General features: G+C 53.7%; 8 protein-coding genes across 8 annotated transcripts; 4 read left to right on the forward strand and 4 right to left on the reverse strand.

The window, feature by feature from the left end:
- Nucleotides 1-859: 859 nt before the first annotated feature.
- Nucleotides 860-2,595, reverse strand: JCM15063_006239 (uncharacterized protein; the record flags this gene model as incomplete). The annotated part of the gene is made up of 4 exons (XM_076680857.1): nt 860-928; nt 1,784-2,092; nt 2,161-2,193; nt 2,260-2,595. The coding sequence occupies 4 exons, from the start codon at nt 2,593-2,595 to the stop codon at nt 860-862; spliced, it is 747 nt and encodes a 248-aa protein (XP_076532003.1).
- Nucleotides 2,596-3,704: 1,109 nt separating this feature from the next.
- Nucleotides 3,705-4,699, forward strand: GCG1 (gamma-glutamylcyclotransferase; the record flags this gene model as incomplete). Its single annotated transcript, XM_076680858.1, has 6 exons — nt 3,705-3,852; nt 3,945-3,988; nt 4,062-4,092; nt 4,162-4,304; nt 4,380-4,490; nt 4,565-4,699. The coding sequence occupies 6 exons, from the start codon at nt 3,705-3,707 to the stop codon at nt 4,697-4,699; spliced, it is 612 nt and encodes a 203-aa protein (XP_076532004.1).
- Nucleotides 4,700-5,180: 481 nt separating this feature from the next.
- On the forward strand, nt 5,181-10,306 carry JCM15063_006241 (uncharacterized protein; the record flags this gene model as incomplete). Its single annotated transcript, XM_076680859.1, has 5 exons — nt 5,181-5,492; nt 5,580-6,370; nt 6,623-8,381; nt 8,448-8,748; nt 8,814-10,306. The coding sequence occupies 5 exons, from the start codon at nt 5,181-5,183 to the stop codon at nt 10,304-10,306; spliced, it is 4,656 nt and encodes a 1,551-aa protein (XP_076532005.1).
- A 703-nt stretch (nt 10,307-11,009) lies between these two features.
- On the forward strand, nt 11,010-11,806 carry ARC18 (Arc18p; the record flags this gene model as incomplete). The annotated part of the gene is made up of 4 exons (XM_076680860.1): nt 11,010-11,015; nt 11,073-11,337; nt 11,416-11,553; nt 11,640-11,806. 4 exons carry the CDS (start codon nt 11,010-11,012, stop codon nt 11,804-11,806), a joined length of 576 nt encoding a protein of 191 aa, XP_076532006.1.
- A 295-nt stretch (nt 11,807-12,101) lies between these two features.
- JCM15063_006243 (uncharacterized protein) lies at nt 12,102-14,959 on the forward strand (the record flags this gene model as incomplete). Its single annotated transcript, XM_076680861.1, has 4 exons — nt 12,102-12,216; nt 12,440-13,817; nt 13,886-14,553; nt 14,646-14,959. 4 exons carry the CDS (start codon nt 12,102-12,104, stop codon nt 14,957-14,959), a joined length of 2,475 nt encoding a protein of 824 aa, XP_076532007.1.
- A 372-nt stretch (nt 14,960-15,331) lies between these two features.
- Nucleotides 15,332-16,302, reverse strand: MET16 (phosphoadenylyl-sulfate reductase (thioredoxin); the record flags this gene model as incomplete). The annotated part of the gene is made up of 2 exons (XM_076680862.1): nt 15,332-15,514; nt 15,589-16,302. The coding sequence occupies 2 exons, from the start codon at nt 16,300-16,302 to the stop codon at nt 15,332-15,334; spliced, it is 897 nt and encodes a 298-aa protein (XP_076532008.1).
- A 344-nt stretch (nt 16,303-16,646) lies between these two features.
- Nucleotides 16,647-18,078, reverse strand: JCM15063_006245 (telomere length and silencing 1 family protein; the record flags this gene model as incomplete). The annotated part of the gene is made up of 6 exons (XM_076680863.1): nt 16,647-16,867; nt 16,962-17,077; nt 17,155-17,391; nt 17,460-17,546; nt 17,618-17,809; nt 17,897-18,078. The coding sequence occupies 6 exons, from the start codon at nt 18,076-18,078 to the stop codon at nt 16,647-16,649; spliced, it is 1,035 nt and encodes a 344-aa protein (XP_076532009.1).
- A 1,373-nt stretch (nt 18,079-19,451) lies between these two features.
- On the reverse strand, nt 19,452-20,618 carry JCM15063_006246 (uncharacterized protein; the record flags this gene model as incomplete). Its single annotated transcript, XM_076680864.1, has 2 exons — nt 19,452-20,219; nt 20,295-20,618. The coding sequence occupies 2 exons, from the start codon at nt 20,616-20,618 to the stop codon at nt 19,452-19,454; spliced, it is 1,092 nt and encodes a 363-aa protein (XP_076532010.1).
- Nucleotides 20,619-21,584: the final 966 nt, after the last annotated feature.

Raw genomic sequence — 21,584 nt, forward strand, 5'->3', positions numbered from 1 at the left:
TCGACGAGGTCAGCTGTGATGACGCGGAGCTGCTGTATGAGTTGGCTTATGTTGCGTAGATCGTTTTCGTCCAAAGGGGTAGAAAAAAGCGTAACGACGTGTCCCGAATCTGCTTCAGCTACACCCGCATTTGCGATAGGATGACGAGCGTGCTCGAAAGACGATGCAGCAGGCTGCCATGGTTCGACCGTCGGGTCCAGATGACTGCGGAAATGACTTTGGGACTGTAATGTTGTACCGTGATCGCAGTCAGTGGTTATAAGCTTTAGCACTGCTCCGTTTTGTACAACAGCATCACTTACTGCGATCGAACGATTCTGCGGGGTGTGCGCTGAATGCTGCTGGCTAGGGCTCTCGAACTGCGGTTCGGGGACTGAATCCTCTAGCAAAAGCCCCGATCCCGTGAAGAGTTGACGAGGCGGAGACCTGCGCATGTGACTGAGTTGAAAAAGTCAGAGGAGGAGAGGGAGGGAGGGAGAACTGACCTACAAAGAGCACCGACCCTCCCATCCGCGGAGACACCGGAGAGCGGGGATCGAGCTGTAATAACTCCTAGAGGGGACCCATGGATCGCTCCCCCTTGTGCGAGACACACGGACCGCTGGTTCGAAAACTGGCTTCCCTATATCGAGACCTCCGAACGGAAACCTCGAACATTTTCTAGCTCATGTGTTCAAGAACTCGTGGATTCTTGATTGTCCAGCGAGGAGAATCGTGGTCGGGTTCGACGATGCGATGGACCGGCGCTTCGAACCAACAGGACGGGCAGTCGTCGCTGCTCTTGCAACGCAGAGGGTCAATCACAAGAAACAAAACATACTTTGCAGGCAATGACAGCTCGAGAACATTTTCGACAGAATCAGATCTCGTTGCGGCTCCCAGCATAAAATTGAGTTTTCGGGATTTCGCGTTTCTTGTCCCACTCGATCTAGCGACCATGACGGTCAGCGCATCGTCGACCTTGCTCGCGAGAGAGAAAGAGCGAGAACGGACGGAAAATTATGAATTCGTGTCTTTCTGCTCGAATGCAAGTACGTGAGAATGTCTCTTTGCAGATAAGGCGACATCGCGCTCACGAAGATGGTAAAAATATCTTGCTCGCACTCGTGCTGTCCAGGACGAGAGCGACCTGAGCGTTTCCACGTAAAGAAAGCGGGCGATTACTTGTCCGTACGATGATCTCGACAGACAACGTATTTCTCGAGGGTCTCTGCCGACGCTGACATTTAGTCTGGGCAGCGAGTACCGCTTCCACTGACGCCCTGAGTCCCTCCAGCGTAGTAATGACTGTCATGGCGATCGGCGCGGTGTCATTCCGTACACGGACATCTTGCTTAATATCCCAAACGTTGGAGTGCGCGATGGCATCGACGAGTTTGAGAAATTGAGCGAGTTTTTGGTGCTCTTCGTCTTCAAGCTCGCTCGTTGGTTGGGATTGTTTGAGCAGAAAATTGTATGCATTGTGGAAACTTGCGGCGGTCCAGGAAAGGGGCATGCATTTCCCAAGGGAGCGCACGAGATCGACCTAAAGGAGACACCTCGGATGTCTTGCAGTGTCGGCGAGCAATTCGATAAGAGGTAAGTACGCACGCGATGAGCCTCTGATTCCGGCATTTGAAGCAGATGCTGACGACGACGACGACTTCCGGACGGAACACTATGACCAGGTGGCAGGGGAAAGGCTGCAACGAGCAACGCGCGCACGCGTGCCTTCGCGACAGCCTGCAGAGTGCTCTTTCAGCATGTACGGTATACCATTTCTGAGCGAGGAGAACGAACTTACAAATCTAGCGAAGTAGGTCAAGCTTGGATCTTGCTCGAAATCGCTATAGATGTGTTTGAGCGTCGAGACTATCTTGAACGCCGAACTCCATCCGTCGTGATCGACAACCGAATTGAGCTTGTTCCAGTCTGCATTGTTTGCCTTGTAAACAAATTCCAATAATTGAGCGACCGCCAGATGAGCCAGCGGGCGACCTTGTTTCTTCAGCCCAGATGCGACATCGGACAGGTTTTTCTTGATCTGGTCAATGTCGTTCTGAAAGTGGCATTCCGCGGCAAGGGTTGAGGCTCCTCGCACCTCGCAGGCTGCCTGCAATGAGGAAGGATCATCAGCCTTCTCGTCAACTGTCGCCCAGAGGGGAATGCGTGCAAGTGTACCAGCTGCTGCTCGATCTCATGACAGGCACCGAACTGATCTCATGGATTGGATCAGTCTTTCGACAACAAGCGGGGGCGACACGAGTTGAGATGGCTCACGCATTTGTACGGGTCGGAGAGAGCTGCATCAATGTCGTGAAGGAGGTGAATTACATACTCGAGACAGCTTTCCGTCGGTACGAGATCCTCGGAAGCCGAGTCATCTCGTCGGGGTCGATGCGCCAGAGCGTCGTATTCGTCCTGTGTCAATCTTTCGAGAATGAAGCACACTTGAATCACGGGTGCGACAAGGCTCCGATCGGCTGTCGCGCGCGTCACGATGTCGAGACGTTGCAGACGTCTATTGAATCGATCCTTGCTTTCGATCGGCAAGTCGGGGACGGATCCCTGTCGCAAGTCGCCCAATCTCATAATGGATTGACCAGGCGGAGACATGTTGATGTGACCGAGATGGGGAAGGGAGAGGAGAAGAGGGAGAGGGAGAGGCAGAAGGGGAACTGACCTACAAACAGCACTGACCCTCCCATCCGCGGACACTGCCGGCGAGCGGTTCAGGAGGCTTGACCTGCACGGTCCCCTTGGTGGAGCGCTCTGGCCGCCGCCGGACGAAGAGCCGGATCGACGTTACAAGTTACCTACAGTAGAGACTCGAAGGATGCCACTGGACTGGACCGCGACCGACCGAACAAGTTTCCGTAAGGAGGGGCATGACGAGGTCCGGCAAAGTCCGCAGAGTCCGCGGTCGCCCGAGATCAGCCTCGCTCGTTGATTCGAGCATAAACAGTGGGCTGATGAATGGCCCGTGGAACAAGGCTGCAGAGATGTAATGCGGCGACGCGACAGGCTGCGAGAAAGAGCACCGGAGCAGAAGACATAGATTCACAGGAACAAAGCAAGCCGTCCCGCACACACCAGCATGTACCTTCATGCCGGGCATACGACATGCTTGCGTTCTCGCACCTGTGCCCGCTCGAACACGTAGGATATCGGTTCGTGGTGGCAGGGAACTCCGAGAGGGCCGTAGCGGGGTGCCAAGAAGCTGCGCAGGATGGGTCGGCACACGATCGTCAGACACAGATTGAGCTGCTGTTGTCCAGGTCATTGGCCTGCTCGTTGGAGAGTGCTGGTCAAGGGAAACAACGACTTGTTCCCGTGTCTTGATCTCGTTTCGCCTCTCGACGCCCTACATTCACAGCCACGCATGAGCCAGCCCGAGGAGGTTGACAGTGGATTCAGCAGTCTTTCAGGTGAGTCTCAAAGCCGCATACGTCGACAAGCAAGGTGGAAACGGACGACCATCTCTATCAGTATCCCTGACGATCGGCAACATCATCACACGTTTTTGTGAGCCATGGACATGCGACATACTCTTGTCGCGATTCACAACCGGCAAAACAAGCCGTCTACCTCTTCCTTGATGCTGAAGAGGAAATGGAAATCACTCAACATGAGATGCGCAAGGCGCAATTCTGCCAGGACTCATCTATGGAGCTGACTTTTCAATTACGATGGACCCGACAGCGACTCCGACGTCCCCAGAAGGGATGACTTCGGTGTTTGGCTATGGCTCGCTCATCTTTAAGCCGCCTCCGTTCGATCTCGCTTCGACTCCCGGATACATCAAGGGGTTCGTACGGCGGTTCGCACAAGAAAGTCATGACCATCGTGGGACCGATGAGTATCCGGGGCGAGGTGAGTTTGGTCCGAGAACGCTCACTTGAGAAGCGGGCGACGGCCTTGATTCGCTCCATACTGAGCTGTCTCTCCTCGATGAAGGATTACAGTCGTGACTCTGGTGACTGAAGACGACTGGCAAGAACATCGCAAGGTGAGCCACATAGAATGTTCATTGCTGCGTAAATCATGCTCTGGCGAGTCCTGACAGGACCGATATATTCTAGGACGACCCGTTAGGTTCGCATCACGTCTGGGGTAAGCATGGGGAAGATCATTTCGGCAGCGCCTTTGATCAGTATCTGATTGTTCGCGTTTCCCGAGCAGGCATGATCTACCATATCCCGCCAGAGAAAGCCGCCGAGGCGTGGCCCTACCTAGATCATCGAGAGAAGGACGGATACACTCTTCGTACCGTTGACGTCTACGGTCTTACCGCATCTGGAGACGAATTTGTGCTCGAGCAGGATGTTAGTCGACGCGCACTCTCGACTGTTGCCGAACTTGCTGATTCCCCTCACTGACGATCTGCCCTGTCTCGACAGGTCCGAGTCTACGTAGGCGAGACCCATAATCCTTCGTTCGCGGGAGGAGAAGACATGGACACACTCTCAAGCCGAATTGCTCGCTCTGTTGGACCTTCTGGACCAAACAAGGCAAACTCTCACAGCTGATCTGACTGGACGAAATCACACAGTGCTGATTCTTCTGTCTGTTCCCTTTTTTGCAGGAATATCTGTACGAAGTTTGCAACTCGGTGCGCAAGTTGTGCCCTCAGAGCGAAGACAAGTACCTCGCCGAGCTCGAGCGGAGAGTGCGGGCAAAAGACCCTGACGAGGCTACACGCGTACCCGCCGGGCTGTAAATTCCGACCTTTCGCCGACACCTCAACCAGTGTAAATATTGCAATAGACAAAGGTGATCCACGCTCCGGAGATTCATGAAGCGAGAAGACGTGTTTCCGCAGAACGCGGCATCCGATTTACCTCCGAGACGACTCGAGCGAGCAGGGTCTAAAGAATGGGTCCGCTTCAAGAACTTGTCGTCATCACTGGCACAGATCCCTTCCGGATCCGCGGTAAATCCGACAAGACACGAGGCTCCGTCTCGCGCCTTGTCCCCATTCCTTCTCTGCTCCTTTGCTCCCGACTATCGACCATCGAGTCAAGTTCGCGAAAGGCTTTCGCAGTGAGTCCCACTCCCCATCTTTCGGATCAGTTGTCAAGGAGTTGACCGCTGGGTCCATCCCGCTAGTGACCCGCTCGACATCGAAACGTCGATTGTCCTCGTTTCTGCCTCGATCTCTCACGCCTTCCAATTCGTTCAAACGCTCATCAGTCACCTCAATGTCGTCGAGTTCGAAACCGTTCTTGCATGTCAAGTTTACCGCGTTGAGCCCGGTCCCCCAGTACGGGCACCAACTCCCGTTCGCGCACCTCGTCGACCCTGCGATTCACGATTTGCCCGAATCGCTCAAGACAGATGTTCAGAGGGAAGGGATCAGACGGTACCTGACGCAGAACTTTGAGGAAGGGAGTTTTGTCTGGGAGGTCGTCAAAGAGCGCACAGTTGGTGACGATGAACAGCAGGAAGGGAAAGACAGTGATGGCATGTACATTGTCGTCAACAGAAGCTGGACTCGGACTGTCGGCGACAATGTGAGTCATGTTTTCCTTTTCCTTCGGTCCTTGCGAGATCAACGGTTGACGTGTTCTTCGCCTTCTTCTGCTCGTTCTTGGATGCAGAAACTGCACTTGTCGTTGTACGTGTACCAAGAAGACAAGCACTGTGCGACTTGGCACGCGTACACGGATCGCACGATCTCTTATTCACGCGAAGGTACCGGAGCCGATGATGCTGCGGAACCTGATCCGGACGAGCAGGATGTCGCAAGCGACAACGAGACCGAGAACGACGAAATCCCAAACGAGGACCCTTACTCGCCTCCCTCGGCACTCGCACAATACGTCGCTTCGATGGATTCGAGGCCTTCTTCACCGTTCGAAATTCCGAATCGGGATTCTGAGCGCCCTCGGTTCGACAGGCCGTACAACATACCCGTCGCCGAATCAGAATCCGATCACGAGCGATCGGCTCGTGCGGTCGTTGATGATCGTAGTAAGGAGACGAGCGGTCGTCATTCGAGGAGTGCGCGTAAGCCGAAACCTCAAGTGAATGATTCTTCGGAAGAGGAGGAGGAGAACCCACGAGACCGCTCCACAAGGTCATCGAAACGACCGAAAGAACCGGAGACGTCCGAATCGGAACATGAATCCGAGGAGGAGGAGCCGAGCAAGCCGAAGCGAAACGAGCCCGAAAATGACCGCAAGAAACGTTCAAATGACGAGTCTCCGATCGTCAAGTCGCAGCCTATCGGTTCTCGCTCTTCGCGCAACCCCAAGTCGAAGAAGGAAGTCTCGCGCTCTCCTCCGCCAGTCAAGTCGCATTCATCTCGCTCGCAGAAACCTCGAGCTCCCAGCCGCTCGCATTCAAGATCTCAGTCACCGTCCAGCGAGAAAGAGCAATCCTCTCTCCCGTCAGTCGACGCCAAAGATGCGAGAGAAGAAGAAAGAGGTCGAGCTCGACGAACCAACCGCGATTCGACTTCGCGTTCTCCTTCACGTTCGTTATCTCCGTCTCCGCCTCCGCGCCCCGCTCGTCACTCTCGCTCAAAGAGACGATCCAAGATTGTCGAGCCCTCTCGCTCACCTTCGCCTGATCCTTCGACCAAAGCCCAATCTCCCTCCCGCTCTCGCTCACAATCCCCCTTGCGTGCGTCTCGTTCAAGCCGATCTAAGCGACCGACCGACCACAAGAAACCCGAACCAAAGGTCGAGGAGGTCGACGAGTCACGCTCGCGTTCGAAGTCGCCTCCCGCGACTCGTTCAAAGGCTCGTGAGCGTCATGCTGATCGAGGGGAAGCGAACGAGACGGAAAAGGCTGCTGCCAAGCCCACGGACCCTTCTCGTTCGCCTTCCCCAACCCCTCAGAGATCGAGACGCTCGAGACGAGGCCGCTCGCTGTCCCGGTCTCCATCTCCGGCCTCTGCTGAGGTTGAGAAACCGAAAGCGCACAGACGATCCCGCTCGTCGGTTCAACCTCGTTCGCGTTCCCGTTCGCCGATCCCCGAAACTCGACGCTCTCGTCCTGCAGAACGTTCCCCTGAACGTGCCACTATTGATCGTTCAGCTGCCAATCGCTCAACCGAACCTACCTGGAGATCCGTCTCGCGCAACCGACACCGTCGACCAGACGATTCTGACGATGACACTCTCGTTCGCGGCAACATGGACGATCATGAACTCGACATTCCTGCAGGAGGCGAGACAACTTTGCTCAAAGCCAAATCGAGCAAAAAACGCGGTGCGACTGCGCGCGTTGCGAAGGACGAAGCGTTCGATCCGGATCAGGTCGAACGGTCGAGAGTCGAGCGGGAACAGAAAGCACCGGTCAAGCCTGCGACTCTCAAAGGTATAGCAGGAGAATGGCTCAAGAGTGTCGGCAGCATGATCGCTACCGAGGCGAAGTTGGTCGTTGGGGAAGTCGAGGAGGATGTGTTGAAGGCTGAGGTTGGGGTTGAGGAATGGGAGGACAAACAGCGAAAGGAAAGGAAGAAGCGTAAAGCAGAACGAGCAAAGAGACGAGAAGAGAGGCATAGGAGAAAGGAACGAGAGGAAAAGGACAAGCTGGCGAAGGAGGCAGAGCTCGAAGAGATGGTCGATCGAGCTGAAGATGCCGCGGAGGGCATGCTCGAGACTTCGGAACGCTTCACCAGTTGTAAGGAGAAAGACGCCAAGAAGAAACATCGAGACCGCGAGGCAAGCACGGAGGAGGAGCAAGACTTTGACCAGCAAGACTCTCGCCGAGCTCAGACGAAAGAGTCTTCTGCAGGTCGATCTCGCTCGAAGCATCGCAGCTCGCGGCCCTCTTCGTCTATGGCCAACTCAGAGCCAACCGGACAAACGTCCCACCATCGCTCGAGCAGTCGCCGTCGTCGTGAAGAGGAAACCGGATCGACAGGTCGACGCCCGTCACGTCGCCATGATTCACCTGCAGAATCGGATAACGACGTGAACGACGCCGCGGCGGCTCCTCGTTCAGCGATTCGTCAACGCGCGATGTCCATTTCTGCCACTCTCGATGCCGGGCTCAAAGGCCTGCGCGATTCCGTCACCAAGATCGTCTCGAATGCTGGTCAGGTCGAGGACGAGAAGCAAGCTATCGAGCATGAAGAGGCGCGCAAGAAGGCAAAGCGCGAAGCAAGGCGGATCGAGAAAGAGCGGGAAGCGATCAAGGAGGAGAGACGAAACATCGAGCGAGAACAATCTGAACGCAAAGCCGGACGCGAGCAGGATCGACGCAGGTCCAGACGTCACGCGCAAGATGATCCTAATGAGAGCGAAGTTCATCAGCGCCGCCTTCTCGACCGATCAAGGCAGCCGGTTGTTGTTGCGAAGAAGCCAGCGCCGGAAGAAGACGATCCTCGTCGTCGAGATCGTCTCGCTGGAGATTCCCGTCCGCCTTCCGAGCCCGATCAGCAATCAAGTGTGAGTTGTCTCTTGATGTATTTTTCACGAGTTGCCTTGTATCTGACATTGCTTCTCCCCTGCCAGAGGAAACCCATCGATATTGGCCAAAGTTCCAATGCCGTTCCCGGAGTTTCAGCACATCACTCGACGCAAAGGAACGCTCCACCTCCCGTGTTTGACTCTGACGATGATTCCGAGGGATCGCTCCCACCTGCCAAATCGCGCAACGAGCCCCAAGGTCCTCGGTCGCATTCGCGATCCTTCGATTCCGAGACAGACCTGTCAGACACCCCTTCCCGCTCGTCCCGCTCGATGCGGTCGATGGATCGAAGTGAGAGCGAGGCAGATACCCCTGCCCACCTCGAAGCGAAACGCAATGCGAGACGTGAGTTTGCAGGGTTCCTCAATTTTGTCTTCTAGTGAAGATGACCAAGTTTCTCGGTTGTTCAGGCAATTCGACAACGATTCCCATTGAAACGATTCGAGCTTTGCGAGAAAAGCAAGTGCACGCTGGCGCTCGCTCGATTCCGTCGAGCCCGGTCCTCGCCAAAGAGCGACAGGATTTCTCCTCGTTCGTTGATCATGCGAGAAGAGACATGCGCAAGGCAGAGGATTTTGCTCGTCGAGAGGTGGACAAGCATAAGCCTGCTGGATCCCGCCATCACCCTCATCAATCTTCGAGCGGGGATGAGAAAGAGCAAGAATCCCATCATACGCAGTCTCGAGCATTCTCTGGCGACGACAGTGAACCCCGATTCGATTTTGCTCGAGGACGCAACTCTAGGGCTGCTCCTATCCGAACGATATCCCCTAGGCTGTCTTCACCAGCCGTCGTCGCTTCTCCTTACAGTTACTACTCTCCGACCGATCCTCCTCTGCGTCCCCGAGCGGTCAAGCCCGAGAGCTTTCAATATCCTCCGCCTCCCACCGCTTCGGTATTCTCAAGTCGCTCGAGCAAACCCACGTCTCGGTCGTACACGCCGGTTTCAAGTGACGAGTCGAGTGATGAAGCAGACCCTTCGAGACCTCCTTCGTCTCGCTCTCGTCGAGGATACTCTTCGGGTGGTGGCGACGGAAGAGGAGGAGAACGTGACTACGACGACGACGACGACGCTAGCAAAGGGCCAACTTCCAGGACGAGCAGTTATCGGTTCCCATCCGGACCCGGAACGGGCTCGGAACGTTCGGTACCCAACTCTACTCGTCCTTTGCGACAAGTACAGTCGTTCAGTCGCACTCACCCTTCCTACCCTTTCACCGATGACGAAGACGAAGACGACGATTACGATCTGCCTGAAGCTGAACCCCGTCGAGCACCATACATCGCGGAACCTTTGTACGATTCAGTACGACCGTACCCTCCATCCACGAATTACGGAGCCATCGATGACCGATTCGAAGCTGGATCTGAATCATCACTTTATTCGAGCTCGCAACGCTACAGTGGTCAGGAACCGGGTACAAGATCTTCTCGTGGAGGCAGTCGAACGATGGTCAGCAAACCAACCTCGGTTCGTAATCCTGTATCGACGACTGCCGCCGCTTCTTCTGCGTCCCCCGTGGACCCGTACGCTCGTTTGGACAGAACCACTCGGAACGATCTCTACACCTCGTCCTACTCTCGAGCAAACAGTGTCGATCCAGATCATTATCGACACTCGAACGCTACACGAGTGACCGAACCCAACGGAGGAGGAGGAGCGGGAGGAGGAAGGTCTTCCGGGTTTACAGGCTTCGATTCGAGATCTCCTACTCATCTCGCTTCAGCTTCTTCTAGTTGGGGATCTTCTGAAGCGACTCGATCTAGAGGCAAGGAGGTACCAGTCAAGAGGAAAGGGGTAGGTTCGAGTGCGGTACCGTTTGGAGAACTAGGTGCTCCCGTCTCGAGGCGGACGTTGCAGAGATTAAACGGTGGAACGCGGGCAACGCATCGACCGAGATAGTGATCGTGTACTCGCTTCGACTAGCTCTCGTTATGGAGTTCAACAGCCATTAAATCGCTTGTTTTCTTTTCTTTAAGTCTACTAGACTTTTTTATTCTGAAATATGTGTCTTTGTGTTTTCCTGTCTCTGTTCAATGCACTGAGCTTGTAGCCAGAGTGAAAAGTCTCGAGGTCCGACCCACCGATTCGTGAGCGCCTTTCCGAGAGTGACGAGGCGGTTCCTGGATCCTTTGAATGCTCGTAGAGTGAACAAGAAATTTAAAGTCGCGACCGCTTTCCGTGTCGACAGGATGCAAACTTGTGCCAACATCATCGGAACAGAAGAATACGAGCCGGTAGCTCTGTACGGCCTAGCCCGGGTCAAAGCGATGTCAAGCAAAGGAAGCAGAGTCAAGACGGCGCTCGATCAGAGCTGTCTGTCCTGGTTTCCGAGTACAGAGGCAGTCGCAAGCATGCAACGCGGTGTCGGGATCGCTCAGCTGAGGACAAGCGAGATGTACGCGCCGAATGAGAGGCTGTTGGAAGCTCCGCGCGAGGGGCACCTCTGGACAAGCCGCGTATGCTCTATCCTCACAGTCTCAGTAGCGTCGACAAAGCCATAGAAGAGCTATCACGAGAGAGAGATAGCTGATGATGATGGATGATGACGACGAGGGCGCCTCCCCACTTTGTCCGCTCTCTCTCACCCGCACTCGCTCCCACCATGCCGGTGAGTGCTGCTCTCTCGCAACAGTACAGAGCCGGATTGAATTGACCCGTTGAACAGGCATACCACTCGTCGTACAACGATCCCGAGGACCTGTCTCAATCGCGTCAGATTGGCAACCTCTCGCTCCTGCCCTTCTCTAGTTCGATCCGAGGCGCTGCACCGACTCCAGCCGATCCCTCGAGACCCGACATCATCTCGGAAGCCCTGTCCCTGTTTCGTGCCAACTCGTTGTTCCGCAACTTTGAAATCGCGGGCAACGCCGACCGAGTGTTGATCTACTTGATCTTGTTCACGGGAGACTGTCTTGCCAAGATTGGTCATGGTACGTTTCTTTTCATGAACTTGCTCGGGGTTTTCTCGACTTGAAACATTGAACCCTCGCGCGGTTTTTGGCAATCAGCACGAGTGTGGTCAGCTCAGGAAGCACAGAAGCATCTCACGACGTACGCGATCGATCACTTTTCGTTACCAGGCGAACCTGGGTTCCCCATGAACAACGTGTTTGTTGGACCGCCTGCCGGAGACCGCCCTTCTTCCGGTTCGTCTCTTCTCTCCCCCCTCTCTCTCTCGCGTGCTTTATTCGTACCTAGTAGTCTGATCATGTTTGTATACTCGACTCTCAAGATTCGTTGAAGAGCTACCTGCTACACGCGCGACAAGAACTCGTGCTGAGGTTGGTACAGCAAGTGTACGACCCGAAAGACGAATCGACTGAACGGGGTACGAAACCGAGCAAGTGGTGGCTCAGTTTCCAGAGACGCAAGTTTATGGGCAAAAGTCTGTCCAACTAGAAACTCGGATCAGAAGGGGAAAGTTTGCGCTTGTGTGTGTGTATGTGTATATTGAAACCCGAGGGCCCAAACCCCGCTTCGCGAACTGCTCTCTTGCGAATGATTCAGGATCTCTCGCTCGAGCAGAAATGTTTTTTGTCACGGTAGCAATGTTGGACTGCGTGAGCGCGAACAATCTGGCGCGCCGTGACGCGAGAGCGAAACTGTGAATCGACGAAAGCGGAGAAAACTTCTCTCTCGTTTCTCTCTCTCTCTCTCTTTCTCACGGCAACCTTTGATTTGGGGAGCTCATCCGATGTCTCAATCTGGTGCAGCTGCATCGTCGTCGCGCCAGGTCCCTCCACCGCACATTGATCAACCGGAACAAATCCCGGAAGGAGACGGCGTCATCAACGAAACTATCGTCAGAGGTGAGGGCCTCCCACTTGTACCTGTCCTTCCTTCGATGTTATTATATCCACATTCGCGCCGATGCGACTCGAGACCGGGTCAGCGCACGCGACGAGTCTCGTAGAAAAAAGGAGGTTCGTGCGAACGCAAAATTGACAAACATGACAACCACTGCCAAACTCTCATTCTCACGGCTCGTGTCGTGTAGTAGCGCTGACTATGACTGTTTGAAATGGCGGCTAGATCTCGTGAACCATTTTTTTGCCAATCCGCAGCCTTCCTCCCATCGCTCCCTGCTCGATCTCATTTCGCCGCACCTTACCATCTCCCTGCCCTACCTCCCTCTTTCAGCGCCTACGTCGGACACGCTTCTCTCGAGAAAGGAGCCAAACCTTGCTCGCTCGACTTCGGCGAGGTCTCTCGCCTTGTATCATCTTCCGCTCGTCGCCGTCGACACCCTTCCGCGCTCGGCTTGGAGGATCTCGATCGATTCTATCAACTCGCCTGATCTGGCCACCTCCGCCGAGCGCGAAACCTGGAGTGTACAAGCGCATTGGACACTCAAGTTTGGCAGTCTTGCAGGAGCAGGAGGAGCTCGAATCTCGGATGCTTCGTTGAGCTTCCAAGCTGGAAAGCCTCTCGATATCGAGCAACACGACGAATGGACCTCGATCGGAGACCCTCGCACAATTCAACTCGTCTTCGCGTCGACTCGAGGCGAAAACAAAAAGCAGCTCGTTCAGGTTCTCATCAAACCACAAGCCGGGTCAATCACGCCTTTCGCGTTGTTCGAGCGTTTGCCGGAATCGATTCAGCCTTTTGCGAGGTTATCGTACTCGAAAATCGTTGCGCCCATTTTCCTGTACTTTGCTGTCGGCGTGTTGAAGTATCTCGGGCTCGATCAAGCTACTGCTCGCTTGCGTCTCCCTCCTGGGCCACCAGTTCCTCGAGCTCAGCAAGTGAAAGCTCCACCCTCACACCCGAAGCGCAAACTCAGTTCGACGATCGTTCATCAAGAGGACGAAAGTCATGAGCACAAGAAACGTGCTCGTTCCCGTTCAATCGAACAAATCGCGACTGGTTCAGCGCTGCAGTACACAACCGCACAGACGATTCCAACTCGAGACGAGCTTGAAGCGTTGCAGATCCTCCAAGGTTCCCACGAAGCAGAGCTCGACCGTTCACCTCAAGCCCTTTCCCCGGTCACCGAACCTGCCACAACGCTCTCGAATCGTCGACCTGGTTTCGTTGAAGGTCTACTCTCTATTCCGATCGTCGCGATCATGTTGTCACTCGTTCACGAAATCTCGATCGCGTTGGTATTCGAAACGAGCGATTTGTACTATCTGATCAAACGACTCGTTGTGCTCTTCACAGAGCTCGTGATGGCTCTCAGTGGAAACGTCAAGGATACAGTGCTCGGAAGTGACGCGGAACCGGACGAAGAAGAGAGCAAGAGGGGAAGAAAGAGAAACAGGGAGCTTTACACAAGCTTGGTCAAGCGGGGAAAGGAGAAATCGGAATCTCCCGTCAGGCTTGAAACGCCACAAGAAGAGGAAAGCGAGATTCAATCAATCAAGAACGCCGAGAAGGATTACAAGCTTGATCTTCAAGCTATCGCGTGAGCTTTGTTCTTTCCCAGTTTTCATTTATATTCCAAGCTGAATGATGTTCTTTCTTTCTGACCAGTCGTGGCTCACCTCCACTCTCTCCCACTCCGCCGACTTACCATCATCCGCGTTTGCGAGGCAAACGAGTGTCGTTCCCTACTTTGTTCGCGACCGTCATTCCCGGAGTCTCCCCTCAAGTCTCGCTTCCTCCTTCGCCGAGTCACTCGCCTGCTCCTAGTTCAACAGTCCCAGACTCTGAAATTCCCGCAATCGAGGAATCCGGTTCTACCCGAGGTCAAGATCCTGCCGCTCGCCTGCTTGCCTCTTCTGCGCAAAGCTCGTTGAGACGAGTAGCGGGAACGCCAAGTCCCTCTCCGCTCAAACCTGCAATTACGACGGAAACTGCGATTCTTGAAGCTTGGGATCAGGTCGTCGACGAAATCGAAAGTCAGGCTCCAACGGAAACTCGAAATGATACGACCGCACTCAAATCGATTGAAGATACCGACGCGGAAGTGCAGGGAAAGAGATCAATCCTCATTGAGCAAGAGTTTTGGAACGAACGTCAAGGTGTTTCAGGACAAGAAGAGCAAGAGCAAGAACAGGAACAGGTCGAATTGAATGAAATCGTCGTTGAACAAGTCGTCGACAATGGAAAAACCAAAATGATTGATCACGAGCAGCTTGGAAAGATTGAGAGCCAGATTGATGAGGCTAGGCAGGAAAGGATCAAACAAGCACTCGAAGGTAAGAAAAACCCGAGTTCAGTTCATGTCTTTTTCCTCTTCGTTCTCGTGCCTGCAGACTGACTTCTCACCTGAGCGCTTGACTGAGCTAAGAGTCTGAACACAACGTCGAATCAATCACATCGCCTCGTTCTCGAGATGCGGCTGAACCTTCAAGCTCGATTACAACTGCATCTTCTTCAGCCACCGCTTCCCCCCTCGAACTCTCTCAACCCATGTTCCGATCGGAAACCCAAACTACTACTTCTCCTCCAACGAGTCCGGAAACCCACCTCAAAGAGTTCCCTGCTCAAGGTCTCAAAGAGCCCAAGAATGTAGTACGAGGTCCTCGAGGACAAGAAGAAGAAAAAATCGGTTCAAGTGGAAGTGGGAAAAAATCAAAGAAGAACAAGAAGGGAAAGCACTGAATTGTGGCTGTGTGTGATTTGGGTTTTTTTTTGGTTTTTGGAAACAGAGTGACAATGCTTGACAAAAGACTCGCTTTTCCGAGAGGAGGTTCGTTTCGCGTATGCAGCTCAGAGAATCTCGCTGCAGCTGTACGAGACGTGCGTGTAAAGTTGGATTCTGAAGGAATTCAATGGAGAGACGGCCAATGAGGCGAAGGATTCGAGAGATAGTGTGAATATTCCAACATGAGCAACACCAAGGGTATCTAAAGGTCGATGGATGAGGCAAAAACGACAGGTATTCTATAGCGATATTGAGAAAGGAACGAATAAGGAGTGAAGCAAGAGATAGTGTCTAGGAGGGAAACGTCTGCGGCAGCGGTAAAGGAGAACTTAAGCTCCCAGTTTAAGATCGCTGAACGAGGCACCGAGGTCTTGAGAAGAGATGGGTGAACCTCCGAGGTCGACCGAAGTTTCTCCCACTTCGTCGTCTCCACGTGCTTTGTCGTTTGCAGCTTGTTCCTGTTCTCGCTGCTTCTTCTCGAACGCTCGCTTCATGACAAAGTAATCCTTGTGCTGCAGCATCGTTGAGAATCAGGTTAGCCCCCAAGTCCTGTGTGCTTATGAGAGCAGGCACGAAAGCAACTCACGAGTCCACATTCGGATTTGCCCTTGTTGCTCGCCCACCGTCCACTCCTTTCACCCTCTCCCTCCTTGGGCAGCACAGTCGAGTGCCAGTCGCCGATACTCTTGTACCCTTGGTCGAGCAAGTCGTTGTACGGCACTCCGGCCATGTCGACGTAATCCTTAACCTCCTGGAATCCCCATCGACACAACGGGTTCACCTTGACGAGACCGGTCGAGTCAATCTCAAGGGGTTGTAGGGTTGCTCGATCGGCACCTTGCGATCTCCGTCGACCCGTGATGACCGATTGAACGTTCAACTCGTCGTATGACCTTCGAGCCGGTTCAACTTTGACGAGGTAATCGTACGTGTCCTCGTCTTGCTCCCACAGTTTGTCGCCGTACTTGGCTTCAAACTCTTGCGTGGTCGACACTCCCGGAGGTCGGTACACGATCACGTCGAGGTGGTACTTCTTCTCGACTTTGGTTTTCAGGTTGAGCGTCTCTTCAAAGTGGTACAACGTGTCGACAAAGATGACGGGAACGAGGTGAGGGAGTTTGCGACGTTTCGAAATGGTGGCCACCATGTCGGTCGCGGCGAGTCCAGTCAACCCGAACGCGGTCGTTTGGTACAATCGAGGCAAGTGATCGATCGCCCATGCGAGGATCTCTTGAGGTGAAGCCGTACTCAGTTCCTCGTTGTACTGGTCGAGTAGGGTAGGGTCGAACGACGAAGCCATGGTTGGTTTGGAGGGGAAGAGGACCCGGAACTGGAGACGCGGTGAAAGCGCAGCGAAAAGAGCTCGATGAGAAGGTTGAAAAAGGTGACTATTCGTCAGTCGACCTAGTTGCGGATGCAGGTGTAGGTAGAAGAGAAAGGAGTCGACTTCAAGAGGCGATCTTGACGTGAAGAGGAAGAGGCCGACGAAGCTGACAGACGGAGTGGAGGACGAATTTCCAAGATTGCGTGCTGAGTTTTTTTGCTCGGTCATCAAGATCCCGGAGATTCTAGATCGAGCCCCTGTTTTTTTTTCTTCTCTCGATTTCGAACAGTCTTTCAAGACAAGCAGAGTTTGCTATTATTTCATTTGCCCCACTGCTGCCGTTGCCGCTTCTTGAACCGTTCCATCGCCATCTCGTCCGTCGCGAGTTGTCTCCGTCCTCCCCCGTTCCCTCCCTGCGACATTCTCGATTTTCGCATCTCCTCCTCGGCCTCGGCTTCTGTCAAAGCTCCATTCGCTGCCAGCGCGCGCGCTTTTGCCAACGCCTCTGCATCCGACTCTTGCGGTCGTTGATGTCGGTAAACTTTGCAAAGATGAGCCATCGTTTTCTCAGTAGACCATTCTCGTGTATGTGCGCGAGGGAGACAGATCTCGGTAGATTTTCGGTGGGGACGTACAGCGTTCGACGGCAAACTCTTCTCGTTCCTGCTCAGCCTGGCGTGCGGCTGCGACGGACGAATCGTACAGCGCTCGTTTCGCTTTCTCAGTCTCTTCAATGTTGCGCAGTTTGATACTGGAGCGAGCGAGTTGCTGTCAGCCCGTGAATTCTCGAGACGAGATAGTCCAAGGAGGAAGGAGGGCATGACTCACTCGATGCCGAGGTCGACTTCGGGGATACCCATCAGCATGCCGGTACTGAGCGTGACATTGCCTTCCTCTTCCTCTTTTTCGAGTTTGCCCTGCGCCTTGTCCTCGACATCTTTGAACTTGTACTTCTCGGCAACCTTGTACAACTCGTCGCGGGGGTCGTACGGTTTGTTTGCTTCGGCCAACGCGGTTGGATCGATTCCACGTTTCTTGGCGAGTTCGGCTTCGATGTAGGCCATCCTGCGTCACCAACGGGAGAGTGAGTTGCGTCCTTGATTCGTTGAGTGACACTATGTATGAGCGCCTACATGTGCTTGTCAACATCGACCGTGTTGGTTTGACCGGTAAAGTTGTCCGACTTGACAATCTTGCGCGCTTTCGCCTCGGAACCATCCCTTTCATGACACCGCAAATCGCGTCAGCGCCGATTGTTTGATACATTTCCGGAAGAACGATTTTGACTCACCCGTCGTCCCGGAGTCGGTCTTTGCCGGCGATACCTCCTTGATTACCTTCGATCATACCATTCTCGAGAACGGTTTCGCCCGTAGAAGCTTTCACGCGACGTTTCTTCTCCCCCGCGTTCAACCGTTCAAGATCGAGTCCAGCAGTTGCACGTTTCAGTTTGCGAATCGCGAGTAGTTGTTCAAGAGTTTCGCTATTGGAGATCGGAAACCGACCAGACGCGCCCCTGACAGTCAGTACTTGCTAAAGCATTCCGGGGGAAGCCGCTGAACAAGCATACCTTGTTTGATCCAGTTCACCTGATGTGGTAGGATCGTCGCCTTCGGTTGCATCGGGACCGGGGTTGCTCGAGAGTGACAGTTTCGAACCTTGTGTCGTTGGACGCTTCTTGCGTTTGAACGTCGGTATCGGTTCACCTGCAGAAGACGTGGAGGGTACAGGTGGTTCCGGTACGGTAGACATGGTGTGAGCGGGAGGAGAGGAAATGGTTTAGACCCGGGGACATGCACAGCAATTGTCCGCGTCTCTGTTACATATAATGCCAGCAAGAATATATACGCTCAGTAGAACATGTTTCTCACATGACCTGATAGCTCAGTGGTAGAGCGGGCGACTCCAGTTGTATCTCGTTCGAGATTCGCAGGATTCCATCGTCAGGCCGGGCGTTCAATCCGCTCTCGGGTCTTTCTTTTTGTGCACTGCTAATGGCACGCTTTCCTTTCTTTTTGCTCACCTGGCGCCGAACCTCAGTCGAGCTTTGGATCTCGCAAGCGCCTACAGACACATATATGCGGTGTTGCTTTTAGTCAGACATTAAGATCCAAACGCGGGCATTTCGGGCTGGCTTTGCTCGAGCCTCGCATATCGGGTTTTCCTATTCCTCGTGCCTTTCTGTTCAAGACAGATTTCTGTGCGCTTCGTAAAGTGGAAGTTGTCTTCAGGAGGTTGACATTCTTGTCGTTACCGTAGACAGGGTTCGACGAATGTGGTTTGACCTTCTCGACCATGATTGTCGGGTCTCGATCTCTCCGGAGGACTCGAACTCACTGCTTTCTTTCCTCTTCTCTTTGCTTGCTTCTCTTGTGACTGTCAACTTCTAGACGGATCCGGCAATCGAGCCAAAGGAAGAAGGTATCCATCGTGTTCCCTTCTCACTCCACTCCTGCAATCGTTTCAACCTCAATTAGTCGTTCCAAGGTTGATCTCGTCCCGACATCGCGCAGACTCTCCGAGTCCCTCACATCGAGAGCTCACCAGCAACCGACTTTATTTCCAACACGATGGAATCTCTCCCTCTTGTTCTCCTCGCAATCATAATCATCCTCCTGATCCTCCTCCGTTGCCCATCTCCTGCACCTCCTCATCGTCGAACTGTTCGTCCTAGTCAAAGACATCAACATGGGCATCATGAAAGTCATCATCATCAGCACCATCGACCTCATCCGCATCATCGCGTTTCACCACCTGCCCTCCCACCTCGACTCCCTACGGTTTCAAACAAGAAACGAACGATCCCAAAAGGGACCATCACAAACCTGGATCTCGACAAACTCGAGAAGAACAAGAAGATTCGGTACAACACGTTGAAGAAGAAAACTTGGCCTCGCAAAGTACTCGAGATCAAGGCATTGTGAATTGAGCAAATTCGATGCAGCTTGTTTGGGTTTGCGCAATCAGAAGAATAGTGGTTACAAATCAAAGAAGTGGCTTAATATAAGTATCGTGCAAATGCGAGAAAGACACATAAAGAGAAACGATGACTACAATCAGGTTCAAGAGAGAGGAGGGTATATGACACAAAAGCAGGGATATGACAGATACGGGTGCGAGTTTCTTTAGTCGAGAGCTTCAGCTTTCAACTCTCCGGCTTTCAACAACAAGTCGATCCCTCCGCCTCTCGGTGCGCTCTCTTCGACTACCGGGGACAGAGTTGTTGAAGTGGATGCGTCAATCTGGGGCATCTTGAGACTCGGAGGGGGAGGAGTTCGGTTCGAGTTCGACGTGGCGATAGGAGCCGGAGGTGGTAGAGCCGGTCGCAAAAGGAGAGAATGACGTGCAGGGGGTGAAGTCGACGACACTGTAGGGTTCGTAGACGATGTAGGAGGTGATGATTTGCGTGGCGCCGCCGTCACCGTCGAAGAAACCAGAGTGGATTGAGTTTGAGAAGGCTTTGAAGTGGATTGGTTCGCTTGACATTTCTTGCGCAACAACGCCATAACGTCGGCATGTGAAGGTTTCGCGCCGTGGATGGTCGTTACAGGAGGAGGCGAGGCAGAAGATTTCGTCGAAGGCGCGAGACGAGGTTTCTTGACGGCAGCACAAGTCGAACTCGACGCGGTCGATTCGTTCGAAGCGGTCGAAGCATCCGAAGCGGCACGTGGACGCTTCGACCCTTGTACGCTTGTCGAGGAAGGCGGCGGAGAAACCGGCGAATAAGGGGAAGGAGCTCGATTCGGTTGAGCGGTAGAGTGGTGATGTTGCTGTTGCTGTTGTTGTTGTTGAGCGGCGTAAAAGGCAGAGTACTGGTAAAAGTACTGGTGCAGGGCCATTGTGTTGGCCGCGCGGAGTTGTTCCGTTCGGAGAGCATCGAGAGCGGTCAAACGCTGTCAAGATGGAGGACCTTGTCAGTGTCCGTGATGCTGTCGCGAGCAAGACCAAAGAGCGTTGGCTCGACTCACCTCGTCCTCTTTCGACTTGGTAAGGAGCAACAGTTTCAACAGTTCGACATCTTGGTGTCCCTTCTCAACAAAGCTCTTCCAAATCGCTTCGATCGACGGAGTCAACATCGATTCCGCCATGGTCGTTGCTGTTGATGACATGGTCGAGGTAGGAGTGGAAGGTGTAGAGCAAGGTTTCGCAGTCGAGCCAGGACGAGAATGGGTGATTTGATGTGTCAAAGTCTTGGCAGGACCAGATTGCGATGGATGGGTTTTCGAAGCCGAAGTACTGCGAGGCGCGGTGTGTTGGCACCCGGCAGGTCTACATACACTTGCAGTCGACATGCTGTGATCGTTCGCGATGGATTGGAAGACGTAGAGAGGGAGAGGTTCGACAAGGAGCGAGCGAGATTAGCCCCCGGAGATTCCTCGCGAAAGTTGACGATCCGAAGACTTGGCGAGTGGGGTAAAGGTTGCGCTTGAGGAAAAGAGGCTTTCGGTTCTTTCCTAGCGTGCTGGCGTGCGACTTTAGTCCGGAAGGAGAGGACGAGAGATACGGTAGGCGACAAGGAGAGCCGGGGGGAGATATCCGCGCGCAAGAGGGGGTCCGAGGCCGACAAGGCTTGGCAGAGTCCTCTTGCGCGATCGCCTTGGATTATTCCAAGCCTTGCCTTGGAAAAAGAAAATTCCGCAACACGTTGCGCGTACCAAAAATAACCCCCTCACTGCCCCCGGGTTCTTCGATCCGAATCCGTATCTGGGTCTCGATTCCAGCTTGGACCGATGCGCCCGTACGCCCACAGAGTTGTATCACGCACTAGCCTCGTTCGATGCCGAGGGTTCTTACGGGACGAATGCATCGGTTCAGATTCGACGACTCGAGGTCGACCGGGATGACTTGGGACCAGAGCTTGCACAAGTTGTCCAAGCACGACAAGAGAATTTGAAATCATATACTGTAGAAAAAGGGCGAGAGCTCCAAGACTTTTTTGTTGCTTCCCTTTTGAACGAGCAGTGATAAGATACGTGGACCGAGGTCCGAAAGGATCTGTGTTCGAAAGAGTCCAAGCCCAAAGTCTTACTCGGCACATTGGTTGTCCGGTTCTTGCGAATACCCCCCCGCGCGTCATTTACAGTACGTACATACAAGTTCGCAAGAAACTCTTGGAATACCCGAGCGAGCAGACTCGGAAACCCGGCACTTCGACGATCGGTTGTCTGTGGTCCCTCCTTGAGTTCTCTGCTATAGGTTGTTCCGTCTTTCTTTCAACACGGACCTTCCTGCGAGAAATGGATTTCTTTTCGGACCTG

Source organism: Sporobolomyces koalae (genome assembly GCF_050403365.1).
Source record: "Sporobolomyces koalae JCM15063 DNA, S_koalae_JCM15063T_v1_ctg47, whole genome shotgun sequence".
NCBI classification, from domain to species: domain Eukaryota; kingdom Fungi; phylum Basidiomycota; class Microbotryomycetes; order Sporidiobolales; family Sporidiobolaceae; genus Sporobolomyces; species Sporobolomyces koalae.